This window comes from Salarias fasciatus, chromosome 13 (assembly GCF_902148845.1).
Source record: "Salarias fasciatus chromosome 13, fSalaFa1.1, whole genome shotgun sequence".
Classification (NCBI taxonomy): Eukaryota; Metazoa; Chordata; class Actinopteri; order Blenniiformes; family Blenniidae; genus Salarias; species Salarias fasciatus.
Window position 1 is genome coordinate 4,696,297 of NC_043757.1, and position 20,294 is coordinate 4,716,590.

The window sequence follows — 20,294 nt, forward strand, 5'->3', positions numbered from 1 at the left end:
TGGAAGACCCAATTCAGCTATTGGGTGTGTTTTCAACGTTGGAGATAAAGTTTAGAGATAGGCGGGTACACGCTACAGCTCTCAGCCTCCAGGTATTTGTCCTGTAACGAGGGAAAAGCCGGGGCTTGTAAAGCATAGTCGTAGCCTGCGGACAGGGTTTCTCAAGTGGTTGGCCGTAGGCGGGGCTACCACAGCCCCACAGAGCTTCGACCTGGGACAGATGTTAACGTGTTGGAGAATGGAATGAGAAAAATGTACATCTCTTCCCAGAGCAAAGGGTGGGTGGGCTCAAGCATGTAGTGAGCAGCACACTTTGTTGTTCTTTCTAAGAAGAGTTTTTCTTACTTGTTATTAAATGTGAGGGACATGAATACATAACCATTTCTGTTACACACTTCAGTTAAATAACTGAGAATTGTCTAACTGAAGACTCTAAATGTAAGTTTGCCAACCTTTAGAGATGAGCAGTACTGAGACTTTTCTTCAAATACCAGCTTGCTGTACATGGCATAAAGGTCTGCTGTCATGTTGGGGTTGGAGCGTGTTCATTCCTTGTTGCAGTTTGTGAAGCACCAGACAGTTTTTGATGCTGCCTTTCATCTGAAATGCCAACTCCACTGCTTACAACACTGTTTAAATAACGTCCGGTGTGAGATGTCAGTCTTCACATCCCCGGTGTTGCTGAGCGTGTTGCCACAGGGTCTTTGCCTGTCTCCCTGTGAATGTTTGTGCTTTTGAAAAAGAAGAAAAAAAAGAAAGAAAACTTTGGCGTTTGGTTTGGGCCTTCCTTACACTTCATCAGCATGGTATGTTGTTGTTGCACTGGAATTTTTCCATCTCAAAGATTAGAAAACAGTCCTCAGAGCTCAAATAGTTCCCAAATCCAGAATCCTACAGAAGTGATTGTTGAGCTCTCACCCTGTTAATTTGTGCAGTCAATAACAGGAAGAATAGCTGAAGGCTCATTTTGTGTCGGGACCGCTTGTGACCATGCATCAAGGTTTGGGTGCTTTGAATGTACATTGTGTGAAATATAAAAGCGTTTTTCACACTTGGCTTACACTCAAAGGCTCAGTGGAATAATCTCCAAAGTCGAGATAGTTTTGGTGAACACTTCGATTAATGTAAAGAGTAAGAAGTTCAAAGGTGGTTGGTTCTTTATGTGCTTTAGGCCACTTGATGCCTTTTGTCATGAGAATGTGGGTTTAGCGTGTTTGAACGCAACTCAGGGAGAGTAATTGTTGCAGGGATTCTCTATGATATGTTTGAAAGCCACCTTCTTAACATCGAAGGGTCCAAGTTCACGTCCTCGGACATTGAAAGTGAACTTTGTAACTACAGCAGCACGTTGCAGTCTGCCGCTGTCCCACAGTAGTGGGAAAGTGAACAGAACCGAATGAGGGTCTGAAGCTTTCTGGCATTTCTCATCCAACCGAGCAGAGTCCAGACTATCATGGTGTGAAACCACCTTTTTATTCCAGCAACATAATCAAACCACAACTGTTTGAGCAACTCCAAGTATCGTCCTGCAGGAGGTGATGGAGATTGTTTGGATCTTGCCAAGCTACAATCAGCTGTGATGCCAAGCAGTCTATAATTGTGTCTCAATGCAGGAGCTGCATGTTTTGAAGGACATGGACTCGGTCTAGGACTAGGTCTTTGGAGGACGGGCGCTTTGAATGCTGGATAATCTGCAGAGTAAAGTTAATGAAATGACAATGACAGCATTTCCAGACTCACAGTTGTGTCACACACCAAACAAAGTTGCAGCTTTGAGAGCGAGATTTTTCTTGAGATACTTCACTTTGTACAGATATTCCACAGTTGCTTTTGTCTGTAATTTGTTTTTTGTATAATTTAGTTGTCGTAAAGAAATAATGACAATCAATTTTTTTTTTGCCTCACTTGCGGATCAAATTCTTAAATTCGTTAAAAATGCCATAACAAGTATTTGCGCCTTAAGTCAGATTTATACGGAAGGAGATTAAGGCCAGGTGAGGTAATGTTGTAGATAAGTTTGTGTATATTTGTGTATATAGATATTTGTATAATCTTGCCCTGATGACTTTTTTGTTCCTTTTGCTGGGTGCACCTGAACTGTACCGCACAAAACTGCCCCCACATATCATAAGTGGTGTTACTGTGTTTGCTCCACATCCGTAAGTATCTGAAAACTGACCAAAATATGCATATAACAGTAAATAATCATGTCGCAGTTTCAGACGGGTTTTAGTCACTCACTGTACTCACATATATTCTTCTGGCATATAATCAGTTTATTGGGGCGTGTTGGCTGACTGTCATTGTGTTCTTGCTGTTGATCGAGGGGAAATTAGCAGTTACAGAGTTTCGGGTCATATCAAGTGTTTTGAAAGTAATTCCTCTATTTTTATATTTCCTGTACTTTGGTTGCTCTGCTGTAAACCGATCTGCTGAGTGGAGTTGATATTCCACTCACACTCCCTTTTCAGACGCCCGAATCAATTCTGACCAGCCCTTAAAACATTAATGAGTTCAGTGTTTTTGTTTGCCGCTGAAATATGGCACCATTCACTGTTGCTGCATTTCTCTTCGGAAAATGACATATTCAAATTTTTCAGGAAAACAAGATGGAATTTCTGCCTCCTGTCTGATTTAAAAAGTATTTATTTTTATTTATGAAAAAGGTGGACAGCAACCTCTTCTCTGCATGAAAAGTAATAAAATAAAATAAATTGACTTTAATTTAAAGGTAGCTGTAATATCGAAACGCAGTGATTAGGGCTGGGCGATATGGCAAAAAAAATGATCACGATTTTTTTTTTCATATCATTCGATCTCGATTATAATCACGATATGTTATATTGTTTTTAAACCAGTTTTAAAGCATCCACACTGAAAACTAGAAGTATAGAATAGTTAAACATTTTATTAACAAACTAAGTAAATCGCAATGCAAATTAAATAATATAAACATAGAAAAATAAGAACAATTTCTGGAAATTTCAATGGAAAAAAAAAATCTAGCACCAAGATAATAAAATCTTGCGATGCACCGTTTTTTTTTTCAGTAAAAGAGAAGAACTGAACGATCGTTAGTTACAGTGTGACAGTTTACAGCCCTGAGGATTTTTGTTGCTATAAAAGATTAAAAAACTAAAGAAACCGCCTGGAGATAATGAAGGTGCTTTAGAATATAAACATTATTTTCAAGTTCTGATGCTAAATATGCTGCTGCCATCATTAATGCTTGCATCAAATGTACAAAATTTAAATAATCGAGATTGGACAGATTAGACTTAAAATGTAGCAGTACAAAACTACAATACACACAAAAAAAAATAGACAAAAGTAATTGTTTTTATCCTCTTAGAATGTTGCTCGTATGGTGCAGTGGCCTGAAAAGATGACACTGGCTACGTTTACATGCCGTCAATATTCGTGTTAAGATAAATATTCTGGTTTCTGAAACATAATAACCCCAGGGAGATCCTCATTCAGACCACGGTGCACAGACGACGCCATGACTGCATTTACACTTCATGCCACTAGGGGTGCTGTTTGCATGTTCAACCTTATTTTACACAGACACCACAGAAGAAGCAGGGCGCTGCAGCGCTGCAGGCTCTCTCTGCATGTTGTTAGAAGAAGAGTGTTAGCGGCAAGAAGTGGTGATATGTTCAATGATGCGATGCACCGTTTTTTCAGTAAAAGAGAAGAACTGAACGATCGTTAGTTAAACTGTATCACAAGTAGTTCCTACTAAAAAGACCAGATTCTTTGCGGTTCGGTGTGCCAGCAGCGGCGTGCTAGCAGCGGTGAGCTAGCAGCAGTGCGGGTGGAGCAGCCTTTCCTGTCAGCAGCAGCCTCATCTTCAGAGGATAACGCCGAGGCATGGCTGACTTCATCTGCTTCGCTGGCCTCGGCTCCACGTTCAGCTCCATCTCTGGTTACTTCTCAGACAACTTTCAGGCGGAAGTTGAGCAGGAAAAAGCCGACTTTGATTGGCTGTGGTCACGCACATTTCTGCCTTGTCTGATCGAGAAAATGTGCCCCCAGCTGATCACCGTGATCGACTGGAAATTAATCGCGATCAACAATCACGATCATATAATCGCCCAGGCCTAGCAGTGATAATCATTTTTTTCTGGTTTTGTGGTTTAATATATGTGCTAACAGTATATCAGCTTCGGACAAATCCCTGACAACCACTAATCTATACTTTGCTTAATCTCATGATAACATCTCTGTCCGACTTTCCCACTGAGCTTTAAAATAGCTCAGTGACTTTTGTGTCAGGATCTGATCATCTCATGTGACCTTACAGGCTGTGTTCCTGACTGTTTGACAAACTGTGATTCCCATTAGGAAAACCGTCTCTGTGTAATGAAGCGTTTATATTGAACAAACAATCACGGAGGCGATGAAAATGAGGAAAAGAACCTGACTTTTGACTAAAATACATTCTTGGTGTGAAGTAGAATATCACTGCATGTTGGGTTTGCTCTGATTTCTGAGGCTCGATTGAGGTTTTCTGATTTAACCAAATCATCAAGAGTCAGATCAATGTGCTCGTTGAGTCAGTATCTTTCCTGGTACTCAGCACTATTTGAAGGATGTGCTTTTATGCTCTTAAAGCAAAACTCTCAACACTCACTGCTCAGCTAGTTGTGGGGAAAAATTCCTTCCAGTGCTAACTTTAAAAAGAAACAAAAGCCCAAGTACATATTCATGTGATCATCAATTCATTTATGAGCTCAGAGAGTTACGCAACACATTTTAAGGCTTAAACTTCGATATACAAGGTTCACCTGCCTTAATTATGAAGTGTTTCTTAATCTGCTGTTTCTTAATGCTCATCTGCACGTCTGACAATTAATCTTTCATTTATGTTATCAAGGAGTCACGTATTGCACAGAAGACCAATTTTGGGAAATTTTATTTTCACTGCCTAATCATTGCACAAGTTATTGATTTAAATAATTGTATTATTATTATTATTATTATTATTATTATTATTATTATTATAGCCTTGTTGCAAACTTTTTTATGAAAGAGTTTTGACTGGATTTCAGCGAATTTTATTAAGTATAACACGGAGGTTTATGGGAGTACGTGGACATTCGTATGGACAGCATTGAAGAATGGAGTTGTTCTCTCAAAGTTCCCCCTTGCAAGCTGTTTTCAGGGGCTCCACACAAAATATATCAACGTTATCGCGAGTTGAACGTGCACAATATACTTTTAGCAAAACACTGCCTGAGCTAATCATACTTTATTAATCCCCTTGGAGAAATTTGTTTTCCATATTCACCCATCCTTTTTCTAGGATGAGCCGGGCAGACACATTACGGCCCTCCCGGGAGCTGATGGGGGGGTCAGAGGTTATGCTCAGGGAGCCACGGTAGTGTCCTGTCCGCTGTGGGATTCGACCTTGTAAATTCCACTTCTCTAACCTCTATTTCATACCTGGTGACCACAGAACAGTAGTCAGACACACAGAAAGCAAGAAAATCATAAAAAATCAACAGAGTCAAATCAGCTGCTAATCTTCATAAAAGCTGCTGCTGGGAACTGTGAGGGAAGCGATGCAGAAGGAACAAATGGAAGAACGAATCTCAAACACCAAACGGATTTGCATCATATACTTAAATGTGTGTATTGATTGCAAAAAACTATTGTTATTGTAATTCATCTGATGTCAAAAAAGAGGCGCTTGTTGTGTTTATCTGCGTCAGCCGAGTGAATACGTGTGTTATTGTGTTGGCCCTGGGATTTACTGGAGCTCTCACCATGTGAGAGTTTGGTTTGGCAGCTGTGTGTGGCATTGGAGTTTTAGATGTGTGTTTGCAGTGTTCACACTTGCAGTGTGGTTTCCTGATCTCAATCAAAGTTGAAAAGAAATTGAAAAAAAAAAGTAATTCTGGTTTTCTTTGGTTTTTCTTACCAGAGCATATTTTTTCATTGGACCAAAAGTTGCTGCTGCTACTTACAGTCTGAGCTGATTGTAACAATGCATGTTGGATTATTGTGGTGGGATTTTCACCGACTTGGATCTCACAAGCAGACTATTAAAATGTCAGAAGGAAATCAGTTATGATGAACCCAGGCTGTGGATCTATTAAAGTCTGTTGCATCTTCTTACAGAACGAGTATCTGTGGCTCAGTCTGAGCATTGAGATGTCTTCCAGTGGCAGTTGGTGGTTTGATCCTCCATCTTGCTCTATCCATGTCCAAGTGTCCACAAATTGCTTGCGATGGAAGTGGAGCATCTTGCTTGCCAGTTATTACTATTTATGTGTGTGCATTGGTGTAACGGTGTAAAGTGCTTTGAAACTGCTGAATTAGAGGAAGTATGCTATAGACGTGAATTCCATGTGGCTCTTTGGTTTACACACTCATCAGACTTTAGTCGAACTGCATGAAAGTAAGTTCATAGGGCTCCTAAATCCTGCTTGTCAAACTAACTTTGGCTCTAAAATTCAGGACAACTTCAGTACCAATTCAGAAATCATACAAAGGTCTGTTCCACCTGAATGTAAATGCATCCTTATTTGAAATAGAGTTTGTGTATTCATCTGTCATGGAATGCTAGAGCTGCTAGTTGTGTGTTCATTACATGCCATTATCCTTCCTTTATAATATCTCAACTTGCCCGTTCTTTGCTTGTTAAAGTTAAAGTGTTGCAAAATACCAAAATTGCATAAATGAATTCCTCAGTTCCAGTGTCAGACTGACAGCTGACTGATAGGTCTGTGTGTGTGTGTGTGTGTGTGTGTGTGTGTGTGTGTGTGTGTGTGTGTGTGTGTGTGTGTGTGTGTGTGTGAGCGTTCTCGTATTTCTATCCTTGTTGGGGCCAAATGTCCCCACAAGGATAGCAAAACGTGGAACGACGTGCCTTGTGGGGACCTTTTTCCGGTCCTAAGTAGGAGAAACAGTGTTTTCTTGACCATGTTGTTGTTACTGAAAAAAGTAAAAGGTCAAAAACATTTCTTTAGGGTTAGGCTTTGTTGTGGTGTGGGTTAGGGTTAGGGTAAGGGTCAGGGTTAGGGGCTAGACATGAATGGGAGTCAATGGACGGTCCCCACAAGGATAGAAATACAAGACTGTGCGTGTGTGCGTGTGTGTGTGTGTGTGTGTGTGATTTTTTTTAGCGAAAGTGACCAGCGTGTGTCAGGCTGTGACATGTTGTCTTCTGCTGAGCATGTGTGGGTTGTGGCACGTGTCCATCATCATGTCTCTGCCAGAGCAGCGTCTTCCTGCCAACTCTTCTGACGTGGCTCTCCATTCTATTCAAATTGGGAGGCCTTCACAGATTCCTGAGTGAAAGTTTGGCACCAGGAGACTGTTTCATTGCCAGGTGATTGTAGAGTGCACTGGTTACTGTTGTGCAGGAATTTTGGATGAAACGTCAGGATTTGGATGATTGTTGCCTTTGAGGTTTTTGAAAAAACAAAACGTGTCCTTTTTCTTGTGTTTGTGGTCTGACGTTAAAGACTTCAGTGCTCAACAGGGCTGCCAGTGAAATACCAAACTTGAGGAAAGTGTCTTTTCATAATTGAAACGCAAGTTGTTGTAATTTGCCTGCTTGCTCATCACTTGCCTAATTGCGGCATTTGCTTTTGGTTTAAATCTGCCAACTGTATTGTCCTCTCAGTGCAGATTGCAGCTCTCTTCATTCCCCCTCCTGTGATTCAGTAATTGTTTTCTTGCACCAAGCACACTGATGTCATCTGGGCCAGCTCTCACACTGTCATTAATGCTCCTCTCTCTTCTCTTTCTGCTGCTCTCTTGTCTTATCTCTTTTGTTTCTCCATCTCCTGATTACTGTATCTGCCACCCTTCCTCTCTCCTTTATTTCCTTCCCTCTGCAGTGTCTCTTAAAACGCTTTGCGGAGGAATTCGTCCAAGTGGGAGATGCGCTATGCCGCAATTATGGACACAAACAGGCATTTACCCACTCCGCCCACATACACGGGGTGACATGAAAAACTGTTGGACTGAAGCAGTCAATGGGGTGTTAAATGTGGTGAAACTCTGCCGATGTGTCTTCCTTTGCCGCTGTGAGGCAGAGATACACACGGCCACGGAGACTGAGCATCATTTATCACCCTGCAGAGAGGTGTGGCCGATTGTGCGCCAAACCATACTGAAATCTTCTTCTGACAAAAATGAACAACCTGCTGCAATTATAGTTTCAAACATTGTCCCCAGTATATATCATGTATTTTAGAAGTTGGGTTCTTTTTTTTTTTTTTTTTAATTGCTTCCTGCTTTTCCTTTAACAGAGTTAAGTGAAAGCTGATCATGTGAGTCATTGTGGTGATGAGCTGTTATTTTTTTCTCAGACCGGGCAAGATCAGCGTCTCTGGGGAAACGGTATCAAATTGATGTCTTTGTTGCTACTCAGCCTTCATCGTTCTCTGCAGGTTGCTATTCAAAATGTGCATTGCTCCAATGCCGTGATGATATACTTTTTTTTTTTTTTTTTTTTTTTTTATGAGAGAGCCTCCACGCTACCTTCTTTTAATTTTCCAGATGAACATATAGTCAAACTGAGCTGGCTTTATGAGCATACGTCTGTTGGCACTGCAGCCCTGACTAGTGACAGGCAACCCTGACGATTAAGGAGCCCTAAAAAACAACTGGTTTCACAGATGATCATTTTACTTGGCAATAAGCAAGGATGAAATGTTTAATACTTTAATTGATACATTTTGTGCATGCTTTCTTTTGACTGCTGAAGCCTCATTGCCCATGTAAAATCTGCATCAATAAATGATGTTCCAGTCCTCACTGGGGCTTTTTGTTTCTCCTTATCACAAGATGATTGTGGTTTATACTTTGTCAATCACTTCCTATGGCTATTAGCAAACCGGTATAAGCAGAGCTTTTAAGGAAGATTAGCATTTTTTTATTGCCTGTTTTCCCTTTATAAGTGTAACTTGCTATTATCCCATTATTTGTCTGGCTCTGAAAGCATATGATCCAGCTGATTCCTGCTGTGCCTGATCCCTGCCTGAGGGGGCCTCTGTACTGGGAAGGAGCTTTATATTGACTACTGTTGCTACCCTGGTTTTAATGTCATACTGCATTTCTCAAGGTCTCTTTTAGTCATGTTATTTAATTATAAGTCAGATGTTTTCCAGCTATTGCAGTTATATGAGCTTTTCGATAAATACAGCCATTTACAAAGCAATCATTTCAAGACTTCTCAAATACAGTGTTCTGTGGGCTGATCGGACTGAGTGCCCCATTTTGGTAACTATAACCGGCAAAGCAAGCGGTGCATGCAGGAGTATACAGACAGAAAGCTCAAACAATATGAACAAAAGGCGCTCAGTCCAGTTACTGCAATGATGGAATATAAATGAACCCAGAATGCAACAAAAGTTTTCGGTTTCCACTTGAAAATGTTGTCGTATAGTAGATTTCTAAATGTCATCAGAATCTGTGACACATCTGCATTTGCCAACTCAGATTAAAACGAGAGAGACGGTCCCCATAAAACCAACAAACTTCCCCTAGTCTGCAGAAACTCCTCCGTCTCAGCATCTCAGCGCAATTTTTGCTTACCTTTCAACATCATGCACTTGCTCTTTTATAGTGGCCATATTGATCATGGTTGCAGGTAAAGATGTTTTAAAGGTGTAATTGAGCTGGGTTGAGTCAGCTGTCCCTGCTCTCCATGCCGATTAAACACATACCCACCAGAGTGAGTTAAGTTTATTAGGTTTGTCAGACAGTGACATCTGAGGCGCTTCAGTTTGGCGTCCTTCTGTGCTTCGGTGTTGCTTCTTGGATGTGTCCGGGTCTCAGCTGGCGATTTGTAGCTCCATTAAAGGTGTGTAAATATGAGGGGGTTCCCAAAAGAAACCGGAATTTGGTCATAAAATAATGATAATAATAATGAGTTTCGACTTCTGGCCGTCAGATGTGCTACAGGTAAGCCTCGTGCATATCCGTGAAAAGTCTGAGATCTCAGAGTTACACTGATGCCTGTCAGGCGCTATTTACAGTAACAGAGTGCAGCTGCACTCTGCGATTTTTTCCAAAATGGCGACATTGACTGGGAAGCCAGAGCAGTGCGCAAACATTAAATTCTGCTTTTTGCTGGGAAAAACAGCAGCAGAAACACCCACCTTGTTGCAGCAAGCCTACAAGGATGATGCTCTGGGGAAGACTCAGGTCCATGAGTTCGGGCGGTTTGAGAAGGGCCAGATGTCCGTGCGTCAGGTCCGCTCAGCCGTGAAAACAATGCTGATCTGCTTTTTCGCTGTCCAGGGCATCGTCCACAGCGAGTTTGTCCCTCCAGGTCAAACTGTAAATCAGGACTACTACATGGAAGTCCTCAGACGGCTCCGTGAGGATGTGAGGAGGAAGCGGCCCGCGTAGTGGAGCCTGGTTGATCCACCACCACAGAGCGCCAGCAGACACGGCGCTGCGCGTCACGCAGTTTCTAGTGAAGAATGGGGTGACTCTACTCTCCCATCCGCCTTACTCGCCAGATGTAGCTCCGAGTGACTTTTTCTTGTTCCTCAAGTTGAAGAAGGAGCTGAAGGGACAGCGGTTTGCAGATGTGGAGGAGGTGACAGACAAATCGCAGATGGCCCTGAATGGCACAATTACGCACGGGTGTCACGACACATTCATGAAGTGGGAAACACAGCTGGAGCGCTGCATTAATGCGGATGGAGATTATTTTGAAGGCGACGGTGGTGTTTTATTTCGAAATGTCAGAAATAAAAAGTTACAACCAAATTCCGGTTACTTTTGGGTACACCCTCGTAGCTTGTCTAGTTCTGTTCTCTGACACACTCACATCTTTCTAACTTTTTCTCGATTCTTGCGGGATTTTGGTGAATTTGTATCTGTTTGTATCTGATGGACTCTCAGAAGGAATTTTACATGTATTGAGTTAATCTAGTGGACTCCTCTCATTCTGTAAATCTAGTAGAAGTGATAAGGGAGGAATCAAAGAGCATGTGTGATGAGCTCCTAACAGGACCAAACACACTTGGAATATCCATCCGGGGATGTCTTTGAGCTGTCTCCTCATTTCATCTCAGATTTCTGGTCAGTCTTCGTTAGTTTATTGGGCATCATTCCCAGACTTTACAGCTACTTTCAAACTCATTTCATAGAGAAAGTTTTATCCTTCAACAAAAAGCTCTTATGCTGCTGTCAGACATAGAAGATGTAAATAATTTGTACCTGACCCGCTGTCCCTCGCGGGGAAATGGTGCCTCTACATTTTGCTTTCATTCCTCTAGCCCACCTCTGGTTAATTACTTGCTCTGACCTTGGCCTCTTTCCTCAACTGTTGCAGACATAATTGGCCACACTTGACATCCAATCAGTCTGTCTCTGCTTTTAAGAAGTCACTTATTACTGAATGCACTCTACTTTCATTAAACAGAACCTTTAGGATTACAACAGATGATTTGAAGCTGAATGTAAAATGCAGCTTCCTCACGTGTGATTTTCATAGATGTTGTCAGATCGTCATAATGTGTGCTGGCTTCTAAAAAAAAAAAAAAAAACAGTTGTTTGAGAGTGATTCACTTGTGGAATTCAGCTGAAATTACATAACTAAGTTGAAGGAAGATGCTCTGTAATCTGGATTTAAGCAAAGAAGTAGCAAGAAAAAGTTGCTTTAATGCTGCTTGATGTATTGCTGCTTCTGTGGAAATGTGTTAATATCAGCCGTACAGTCATGTGTTTCATGTTTCGGGGAGGAGAACTGAAGCGTTCCCAAAACGGAAAGGTTTCGTTGTGATTTTTGGGTCCATTTACACGACTCGGAGTCAATGAAAACACAACTTTTAGAAAGGACTCCCAAGGAGGTACTTTTTGAAAACGCTCCAACCCACGTGTGTGTGTGATTTCATTACGGGATCAAACACTGCTTCTTCTGTCTGACTTTGTAAGTCATTTGCATTGTTTCTGTCTAAGCAAACATCATTTTCAAATCACAGCGATTTCAGCATTTACCCTTGAAACAAAAGCCAGAGTCACTTCAGGATCAACGAAACGCTGCTCCTCTGGTATTCATTAAAATGTGTAAATCAGGTGCATTCAGATGAGCAGACACTCTAACCAAATGTATGAATTTAAACTTGTTTAGCTTTATTGTTGTTTAATCTAAAAACGGAGATGAATTTTTTCCACACTGAGGTCCCTCAAACACATTTTACATCCAGACCCCATCAGCTAAGCTGATTAGTGAGGTGCTCGAGCATTCACTCCAGGCACTTGTGTCTGGCTGGAGTGCTTTCAGCGTTCACTCGGTGTCATTGACCCTGCTCCCGGCTGCTGACACACACACACACACACACACACACACACAAACACGCACGTACTGACTGTTCTATAATTGGATGTTAAGAGACTGTTAGTGGAATCCTGAAAAGCTCAGTCATACACGCATGTTAAGGCCTTTTCTGTTGACAATGAGCCAGATTTGTAAGATGTAGCCGTGGTTTGATCAGTGATAACATTTTTAATCAAAAACTTAGACATTCTGCAATTTTTTTGTTCCATGGCTTTAGGTTTAAGTTGCCACTGTGCGAGGTCATGCCTGCTACACGAGTGCTTCTGTTTGTGTGTGTTGTGTGTGTTTAGTTTATCTTGCAGTCTGGAGTGTGACATGCACAGATTGTGTTTGCACTGTTGCGCTGGACTTGATAGCCACAGGCTGGCTGATAGTACAGCAGACTGAGAGCAGCAGTCCTCCCCCTCTCCCTTCCTTTCTCTCTTTCTCTTCCTCATTTTCAGTCTGTTCCTTCTTCCGATTATCCTTTTTTTAACTGTCTTTGCTGAATCAGAAATTTCCAACTAGGTCAGGTATGAACAAAAAAACAAGCTTTTCACACTGAGTACTGTATTTGTTTTTTCACTTTTAATTGATTTTTACACAGTGATGGAGCTGTTATCACCTCTCCAGTTCTCAGATGTGTCGTGCAGAGCCCTACATCAGGAGTGAGTCTCCACACACAGTTTGTCAAGAAAGGCAAGGTGTAAAATGGTTATTACGCTTGCTAATCATAATAAAGCTTACCCGACGCTGCCAATGGTGCTACTCTCTAAAAAGAAAACCTTTCCAGCTGTTCTTGTTGGCGGAACTCCAGGTTCTCCTAAAGAGATTCCGTCTGCAGAGCAGCTGAGTTTGAATAACGATTTCAGGCTTCTCTTTCCACTTCAAAGAAATAACTCGTGGCCTTGCTGTAAACTCATAAGGCTGCCTGATAGAACATATATGACCAAAATATATGTAATGGTAATGATGATATTTCTTTCTGCTTTTAATTCACACACGTCCCTCTGAAGACACTTTTCTTGCTTGCATCTACCTTTTCAGACATCACAGTGATCCCTCAGGTCTCCCTCTGTATGTTTGGCAGACATGAGAGACTCGACTAGACACACAACGAGCGTCTAGGGAAGTTGACTTCTTTCGATTGTCTAGGAATTTTGCACAGGGCTTGCGCACGAGCTATTTAATGTAAATCAGACAGTCTTCTGCGGTGTGTATATTTGTGATGTCTTGCTTCACATGTGTCAAACCAGTTGAGATTTGGAGTGAATGAAACACGCCACATCTGAAAATATCACCAGTGTTGGCCGTGTCACCTGTGGGTCACAAAGCGGTGTCTCAACAAAAAGAGGCTTTTCCTTCAACCGCAACACTTAAGTACAGGACAGCTTCATTGACAAAAGAAGACTGCGACACATCGCCTGATCAATAACTACATAACTAACTTACCAGCACCGGACTGGACAGTCGCTCCGGGGTTGAAACCAGACCAGCATGGCGGCTTGGTCACAAACTGTGTACTTGCTGAATCGCTCCTTGTTTCGTTTCCACTGCAGCTGGCTTAGATTTTTTTTATAAGACTTATTTATTTTAGTAATATATTTTATATGATATCGTCTTGAACACATTTATCAACAACTCATTGAAACATTGATGGATATGCTGTGTTTGGTTAAAGCCTTGTGGAAAGAGGCTTCAATCGATTTGTCACATCAGGCAGGAAGCGATGATGCAGCTATGATGAAAAAAATATAAAAGAAAGTGATTCGATAAGCTGCGCAAAGACTTTGGGGAACACCTGTCTGTATACCTGTCCACAAAAATGTATTGCTCCCTGCCTGTCCTGCCAGTTAATGAAACATGAAGCTTTGCCAGTTTGTACAGTGTTTTCAGCGGAGGAGAAAATTTTCCCCCTGGTCTTCAATAACGAGTTTCAAAGCACATTAATGCATATCACATGGGTTTCCAACCATTTTTAAATGTGACGTACAAATTTAGTTCATACCAGGTTAGGCAGGGTTTAGTTGACTCCCTAAAAACATTCATAACAAAGTGTTTCGAGTTTGTCACACCACAGAAATTTATGCTACTAGCCACCCACTGAAATTACAGATTCCCATCTGGATGTTAGCACTCAGAGAGCAGAGGTATGCACACTAAACACTAACATTCGAACTCTAAAAACAAACGCAGCATCCAGAATGTTTGCAGCAGCTCTCTGTGAAGGTCACCGAACACCGAGTTAGCAACTCTTAATATAACCCATGCATTATCACTCATTATTTGAAGTGCATTTGAAACGGGAAAGCAGCTGGTTCAGAAGCTCAGGTTAATAATGTGTCTCTGAAAAGGGAGTTCACAGGACATCGAGTCACTCTAAGGCAACTTTTTGAAAACTCTCTGTCTTTGTGTGAATGGGTGAAACGATGTTACTGTGCCTGGGCATCCTTTGTAGTACATAGTTTTCAAAGCGTTGCTGTGTAAACGTTAAGGTTTTATGAAAAGAAAATGCAAAAATGCTCAGATTTCACTTGAAATGTCGTTGCGTAAACGGGGTCATGTAAGCTTCCTCCTTCTAAAAGAAGGAGAAGGAAGCGTTGACTTCCTGATGAACCTTCACTTCCAACCATGTGGACGGATGGTCTCGTGCGCAGAGCCTCGTTTCTTCCAACAACCTTAAGTCTTCCAACAATCATGAAATACGTATGTGCCTGTTTTTAGTGGTACTTACTGTACATGCTTAATGCTAGAGATGATGGTTTAGGAGCAAAAACATAGATTGAAATGATTTGTTTTTACCTTATTAATGCTGCATGATTCTGCCGCACAGAATCCGCAGACTGAGCGGATCTCACCTCTGCTGATGTTTCCAACTCGTGGTGAAGCCGAAGTGTCTGAGGAAATATTGAACACCTACATGTTCTCTAATCATGTGTCTTGTCTGGATGAGAGCGGCAGCTAAAAGTCTTAAATGCAAATGTGGGAGGGTTTATCAGCGCTTTGTGTCAGTCTCAGAGGACTCTGATCACAGCTTCCCCGCTGAGCTCTCTGACCCACTTCTACTCTTTCCTGCCATCTTTTTCCAGCTCACACACAACCTCACAGGCCCCGTTCATGTTTCAACCTCTTTTTCTACTACATCTTAGATCAGTTGTCTGCAACTGGCCCGTGATCAATAGTATCTGGCTTGCCAGATGATTCTGAAAACCTGAGACACCTGTTTCAGTGACAAATAAAATATACTGTAGTCCAGCATCCTTACGTGTAAGCACACAAAAACACAATGAGGTGAAAACATATATATGGGCATCTATACAAAGAACCTTAGGAGGTCCTCAAACTCACGTCTTACTTTGCATTGTGATCAATCTTTTTCCATTCTGACCAATGCTGTCTTTATAACAGAGTACACTTGAGATCAGAATGCCAAATCTTAAGAAATAGGCTCCTGTGAGGACTGCAGTTGTTCTTTCATGAGACACAACACTGAATGCTTCTCTATATGACAATGTTTCTGGAGGTGGAGTGTCATGAACCCATTTGAATAGGATGCATTTGTGAGAAAGAAGCAGCTTGTTTAACAATTTATATTGAAATTTAGAAAGTGCTCGTTTCTCTGAGGGCTGATAAAAATCCTGGATCTTTCTTATTACTGTATAAAGGCCGGTATACACATAAAGATTTTAAAAAGCTTAAGAGATTTTTTTTTTTTTATCTCTTCCAGACCCCACACATGAAGATAAAAAAATCCGGCATTGATCAGTTTTGATCATATTGTGTGTGGTGTGCTCCGATATTCTCACAGCAGCACAACACACACACCGATTCTGTCTCACTGCCTATCAAGAATCTTGTCCTCCAAAAGCCAAAAATCTTGCTTTGTCAAACATGATCTTAAACACCGTAGATGAAAAAAGCAACGCTGAAATAACAACAAAGCAGAACATGCAACATGGAAGAGTAGCTCAAAGACAACGTTATGATGGTGGTCTTGGCCATAGACATGTAATACATAGACGCTGCTACACTCCTGCTGCTGCTGATTGGAGCCGACGTGCTGACGCGGCGGGCGGCTTGTAGAAGTGTCCCTCGCTCCCGCAGCGCATGAGGAATGACATGTTTTCACCATAAAAGTGATCAGAAATTGACCAGTTTGCAAGTTATATTCAAGTTTGTTACAAACGGCAGACATGGAGGATACACAAAACAAAATGAACTCGGAAACTGTTCAGGCTGATTAAGTTTTTTATTGAGAGAATTTATTGTAGGGTTTATGTTTTGTGGTATGGTGGTTGTATGGTTTATGTTATTGATATGACCATTGTGTGATTATGATCATTATCATTATATTGACATTACATGTATTATTATCACTATTAGTATTGCTATCGTCTTTATATTACAGCTGTCATTGTGATTAATATTGATTTTAAACATGATAAATACCATAAACAGGAGAGCCACAGCCGATCGTCAGGACAGATTCACTCTTAACGCGCCACAGATTTCAGGCAACGCTTGAAGGAGAATCTTTTATGAGAAAAGATGGTCGTTTGTTTTCCGTGCGTGGTCGGGATGAGGCAAAATCGGGACAAAACCAGCCTGATTCTCTTTGTGTGTGGCCTGCTTTAAAGAATACACCCAGTTTTGAGCTATATTATTCCAGAATTTAGAAATCCTATTTCTTCCCCAACAGTAGTGAAAATGAGTCCCGAGGTCAGTTCATAAGCATGAAACATTTTTGTTTGTGCCCATTGAATGACAATAAAAATGTTAATTTGCACACTTAACACCAGAAGACTCATTCAGTCTGTTTGATTCATGGTGTTTGAATCTTCACTTTCAATGCTGTTTTGAGGTCATCTGTATCACATTGGTGTCTTCTCTTATGGCATTTCTGGCCTGTGGCTCATTGATTGCTGTTCTCACCGCCCAGAGGAGAAAACAACACTAAAAAGCGTAGAGCGGACGTTTAGCCCGCAGACAAATGGTTCAGATTTTTCTCATAGCACAGCAAATACTGTACAAAGGGGAAAGAGACAGGGGGCGATATTTATGTGTGCAGCGTGAGCTCTGATATGCTGAGAGTTGTTGGACAATAGCCGCTCTATGTGAGGCCTCTCCTCAAGGCTGAAATTGTTTTGTCACTCCTCCGTCTCCCGCTTCTTTCTCTCCTCCACTCTCTTCACGGCTCCCTTCAATCTGTCTGTCACAAAGCTACTTTTTCACTCTTCTCAATGCAGTGTTTGACTTTCAAATAATAAGTGCAGAATTACTGCTGTGAGAGCTGTGTTTGCCCTGTAGGTGGGTTAATCCCATATACCCAATGTAATCCTGGAAAAAAAAATGTGTGTGATGCCACCAACATTGACGTCATTGATGCAGCTTCTTGCTATTTGCCAACCAACATACTCACTTCGAACGAATGTACCGGGGTGACTCGTTTAGACTTGTAGAAAATGCAGCTGATTCTCAGTAGTTCCCATAAGATGCTTTCAGGTTTGATTCATCAACATATTTTCAGTCCTGCTTGAGGGCTTATTTGTGGAGAGGAATGGTTACTGATCAGAACCAAAGAGTAGCTATAACCTGGACTCTATTTGATATTGTCAGGATGTTGTAATAATGTTGTATTTCTGGATACATCCTTGTATATATCATATCACATTGTGTTCAGCTTAGTCCTGACACTGATAATATGAGTGGTTCGATTATTCAAATAAGACAACAAAGAGAATAAATAGACAAATGTAAATTAGTCAGTAAGATGGGCAGAATTGTCGACATGGTCAAACCACCTCCATAACTTCAGTTATCATGGAGTTTTACCAGTCTGCAGTAGTCGGTATCCACATCGAAAGTGGGCCAATACGATTAGTGGTGAACTAATGGCATAGTCATATGTGGCCAACTCTCACTGATAAATATGGTGAGCCGGTGACCAGTGTGATCTGATTCAATCTGCTGCAGAAGTTAATATTAGTTCTGATAAAATGTGTGAGAAGGCACCTTTGCAATATGAAACAAGTGGTCATAATTTTATGGCTGATCTCTGTTTGTGCAGCAGAAGCGCCAGCTGCTTCTATCAGCTTCCTGATTGATCTGACTCGGTCAGCACTCCGATGATGTTGTTCTACATCTATTTAATGCCATTTTTTAAGCACATAATGGTTAATATTGAACTTTAGGGTTTCATATTAGCTCTCCACACTTTGCCATTTGATCCAATTGATTTTTTTTTCCCCATCTGTTTGAACAGTTTCTCCTCTTAGATCAGTGTGACTCTGGCCTGGTCTGGGTCGAATGGTTGTGTCTCACCCTCCCTCTGTTTTTTCTTTTTTTTTTTTCTGTCACACTAACCTCTTGTGTGTGTATGTGTGTGCTTGTGTGCATGCTGCAGCCCACAGAGACAAAGCCAGGGTTTAGTTGTCTCATCATGATTTATTCATGCCATTAGTGACTCTGCAAGAGTGTGTGTATGCGTGTATATACCTGTATATGTGTGTACACCAGGTTATTAAAAGTTGAAATAAAAGCCAGTGTGAGTGACGGTCTCACCGTATCATTGCGTAGGTAGATGGAGGTGAAGAGATGGCTGTGATGGTGAATGACTGACTCTTCCACTCATGTTGCCTTTTTCGTTATCTCACAGGCAACCCGACAAACTGGTGGTGGTGTGGACCCGCAGGAGCCGGCGGAAATCCTCAAAGGTTTGTACTGAACAAAAAGCCGACCCAAAATAACAAAAGACGTTAATTTTTCTCAAAATAATTGTTTGTCTTCTTCCCCTCTGTCTCCCAGGCCCACAGTTGGCAGCCTGGCATCAAAAACCCCTACAGAGGAGTTGTGGTGTGGCCTGTACCAGAGAACATAGAGATCACTGTCACTCTGTTTAAGGTGGGTTACAGCCCCTCGTCGGTGTTGGAATATCTAGACTTTTCAACATTTTTTTTTTTTTTTTTGGGCTGCGTATCTCCAACCCTATCTCCATGCCTATTGTATGATACAGTTGTGCCTGTAAATGACAGCCTTGTGTGGATAAGATCTGTCACCGAGCCTGCCTTACTTAAACATGCTGGGCCTCCTTGCTGACAGGCCGGCTCAGGACTCAGTGTCCTGTTACCTCTTACCTCTTTCCACAAATACCCACACACCCGACTTGGAATAGTAAAGGTACTGGTGGTGTACATTACTAGGTGAATCCAGTTTTAGGGAATCTATTACTGACCTACTGATTTATCCATGCATATTCTCCACCAGCTCAAACCAAGCACAGGCCAATCCCAGTTTACAAAAAACAAAAAGAAAAAAAAAAAAAGCAGGAACACCCTGTGCATGATGCTAGTTCGTCACAGAGCAAACACAGATCATTACACACATACTCTCCCACTCCGAGGATCCATTTACAGTCACAAACTAACCTAACAAGCATGACTCTGGATTGTGGGAGGACTGCCAGAGTACATGGTGGAAGCCCACCCATGCACAGGGAGGAAACTGTGATCTCCACTCAGAACGACCAGCAGGTCCGAACCAGAAGTATTCTCTAACCATAATCAACAGAACTACCCACTAACCCACAGTGCCACAGTGTCAAATCTGTTTGAGACCAATGAATTGTATGTTTATTCCTGTATAAACATGCCCAATAAACAGCTTGATAAATAAAATGTCCAAAAATGTTTACTTAGCAGCTCTTTGAAGCATATTTTCAATATAGACTTAATCCAGAACCAGTCTGACACTGTCAGATTGGCTGGTGACAGTTTTGTTGCTCCTGTGAGGCGGGGGCCTGTAACTTGGAGTTACTGCAGGAGTTGTGACAGACTCAACACAAAGACTGTATGATGCCTCAGGCTTGCTGACGCAGCGATGCCCAACCTTTCCATTGAAGGGCCCAAATCTTTGCCATTGTAAACACAGGTGAAAGATACACTGTTACAAGCCAATTACATAATTATTTGGATTGCACAGTGACGTAAAACCCTCCAGAATCACC

General features: G+C 41.6%; 1 protein-coding gene across 3 annotated transcripts in view; it reads left to right on the forward strand.

Moving 5' to 3' along the window:
• Positions 1-20,294, forward strand: part of ehbp1 (EH domain binding protein 1) — a 186,653-nt gene that overhangs the window by 3,673 nt on the left and 162,686 nt on the right. For all 3 annotated transcript variants that reach the window (XM_030107356.1, XM_030107357.1, XM_030107358.1), the window contains exons 3-4: positions 18,948-19,005; positions 19,097-19,192. In XM_030107356.1, the coding sequence (XP_029963216.1) occupies positions 18,948-19,005; positions 19,097-19,192 (154 nt within the window). The remainder of the gene's footprint in view (positions 1-18,947; positions 19,006-19,096; positions 19,193-20,294) is intronic.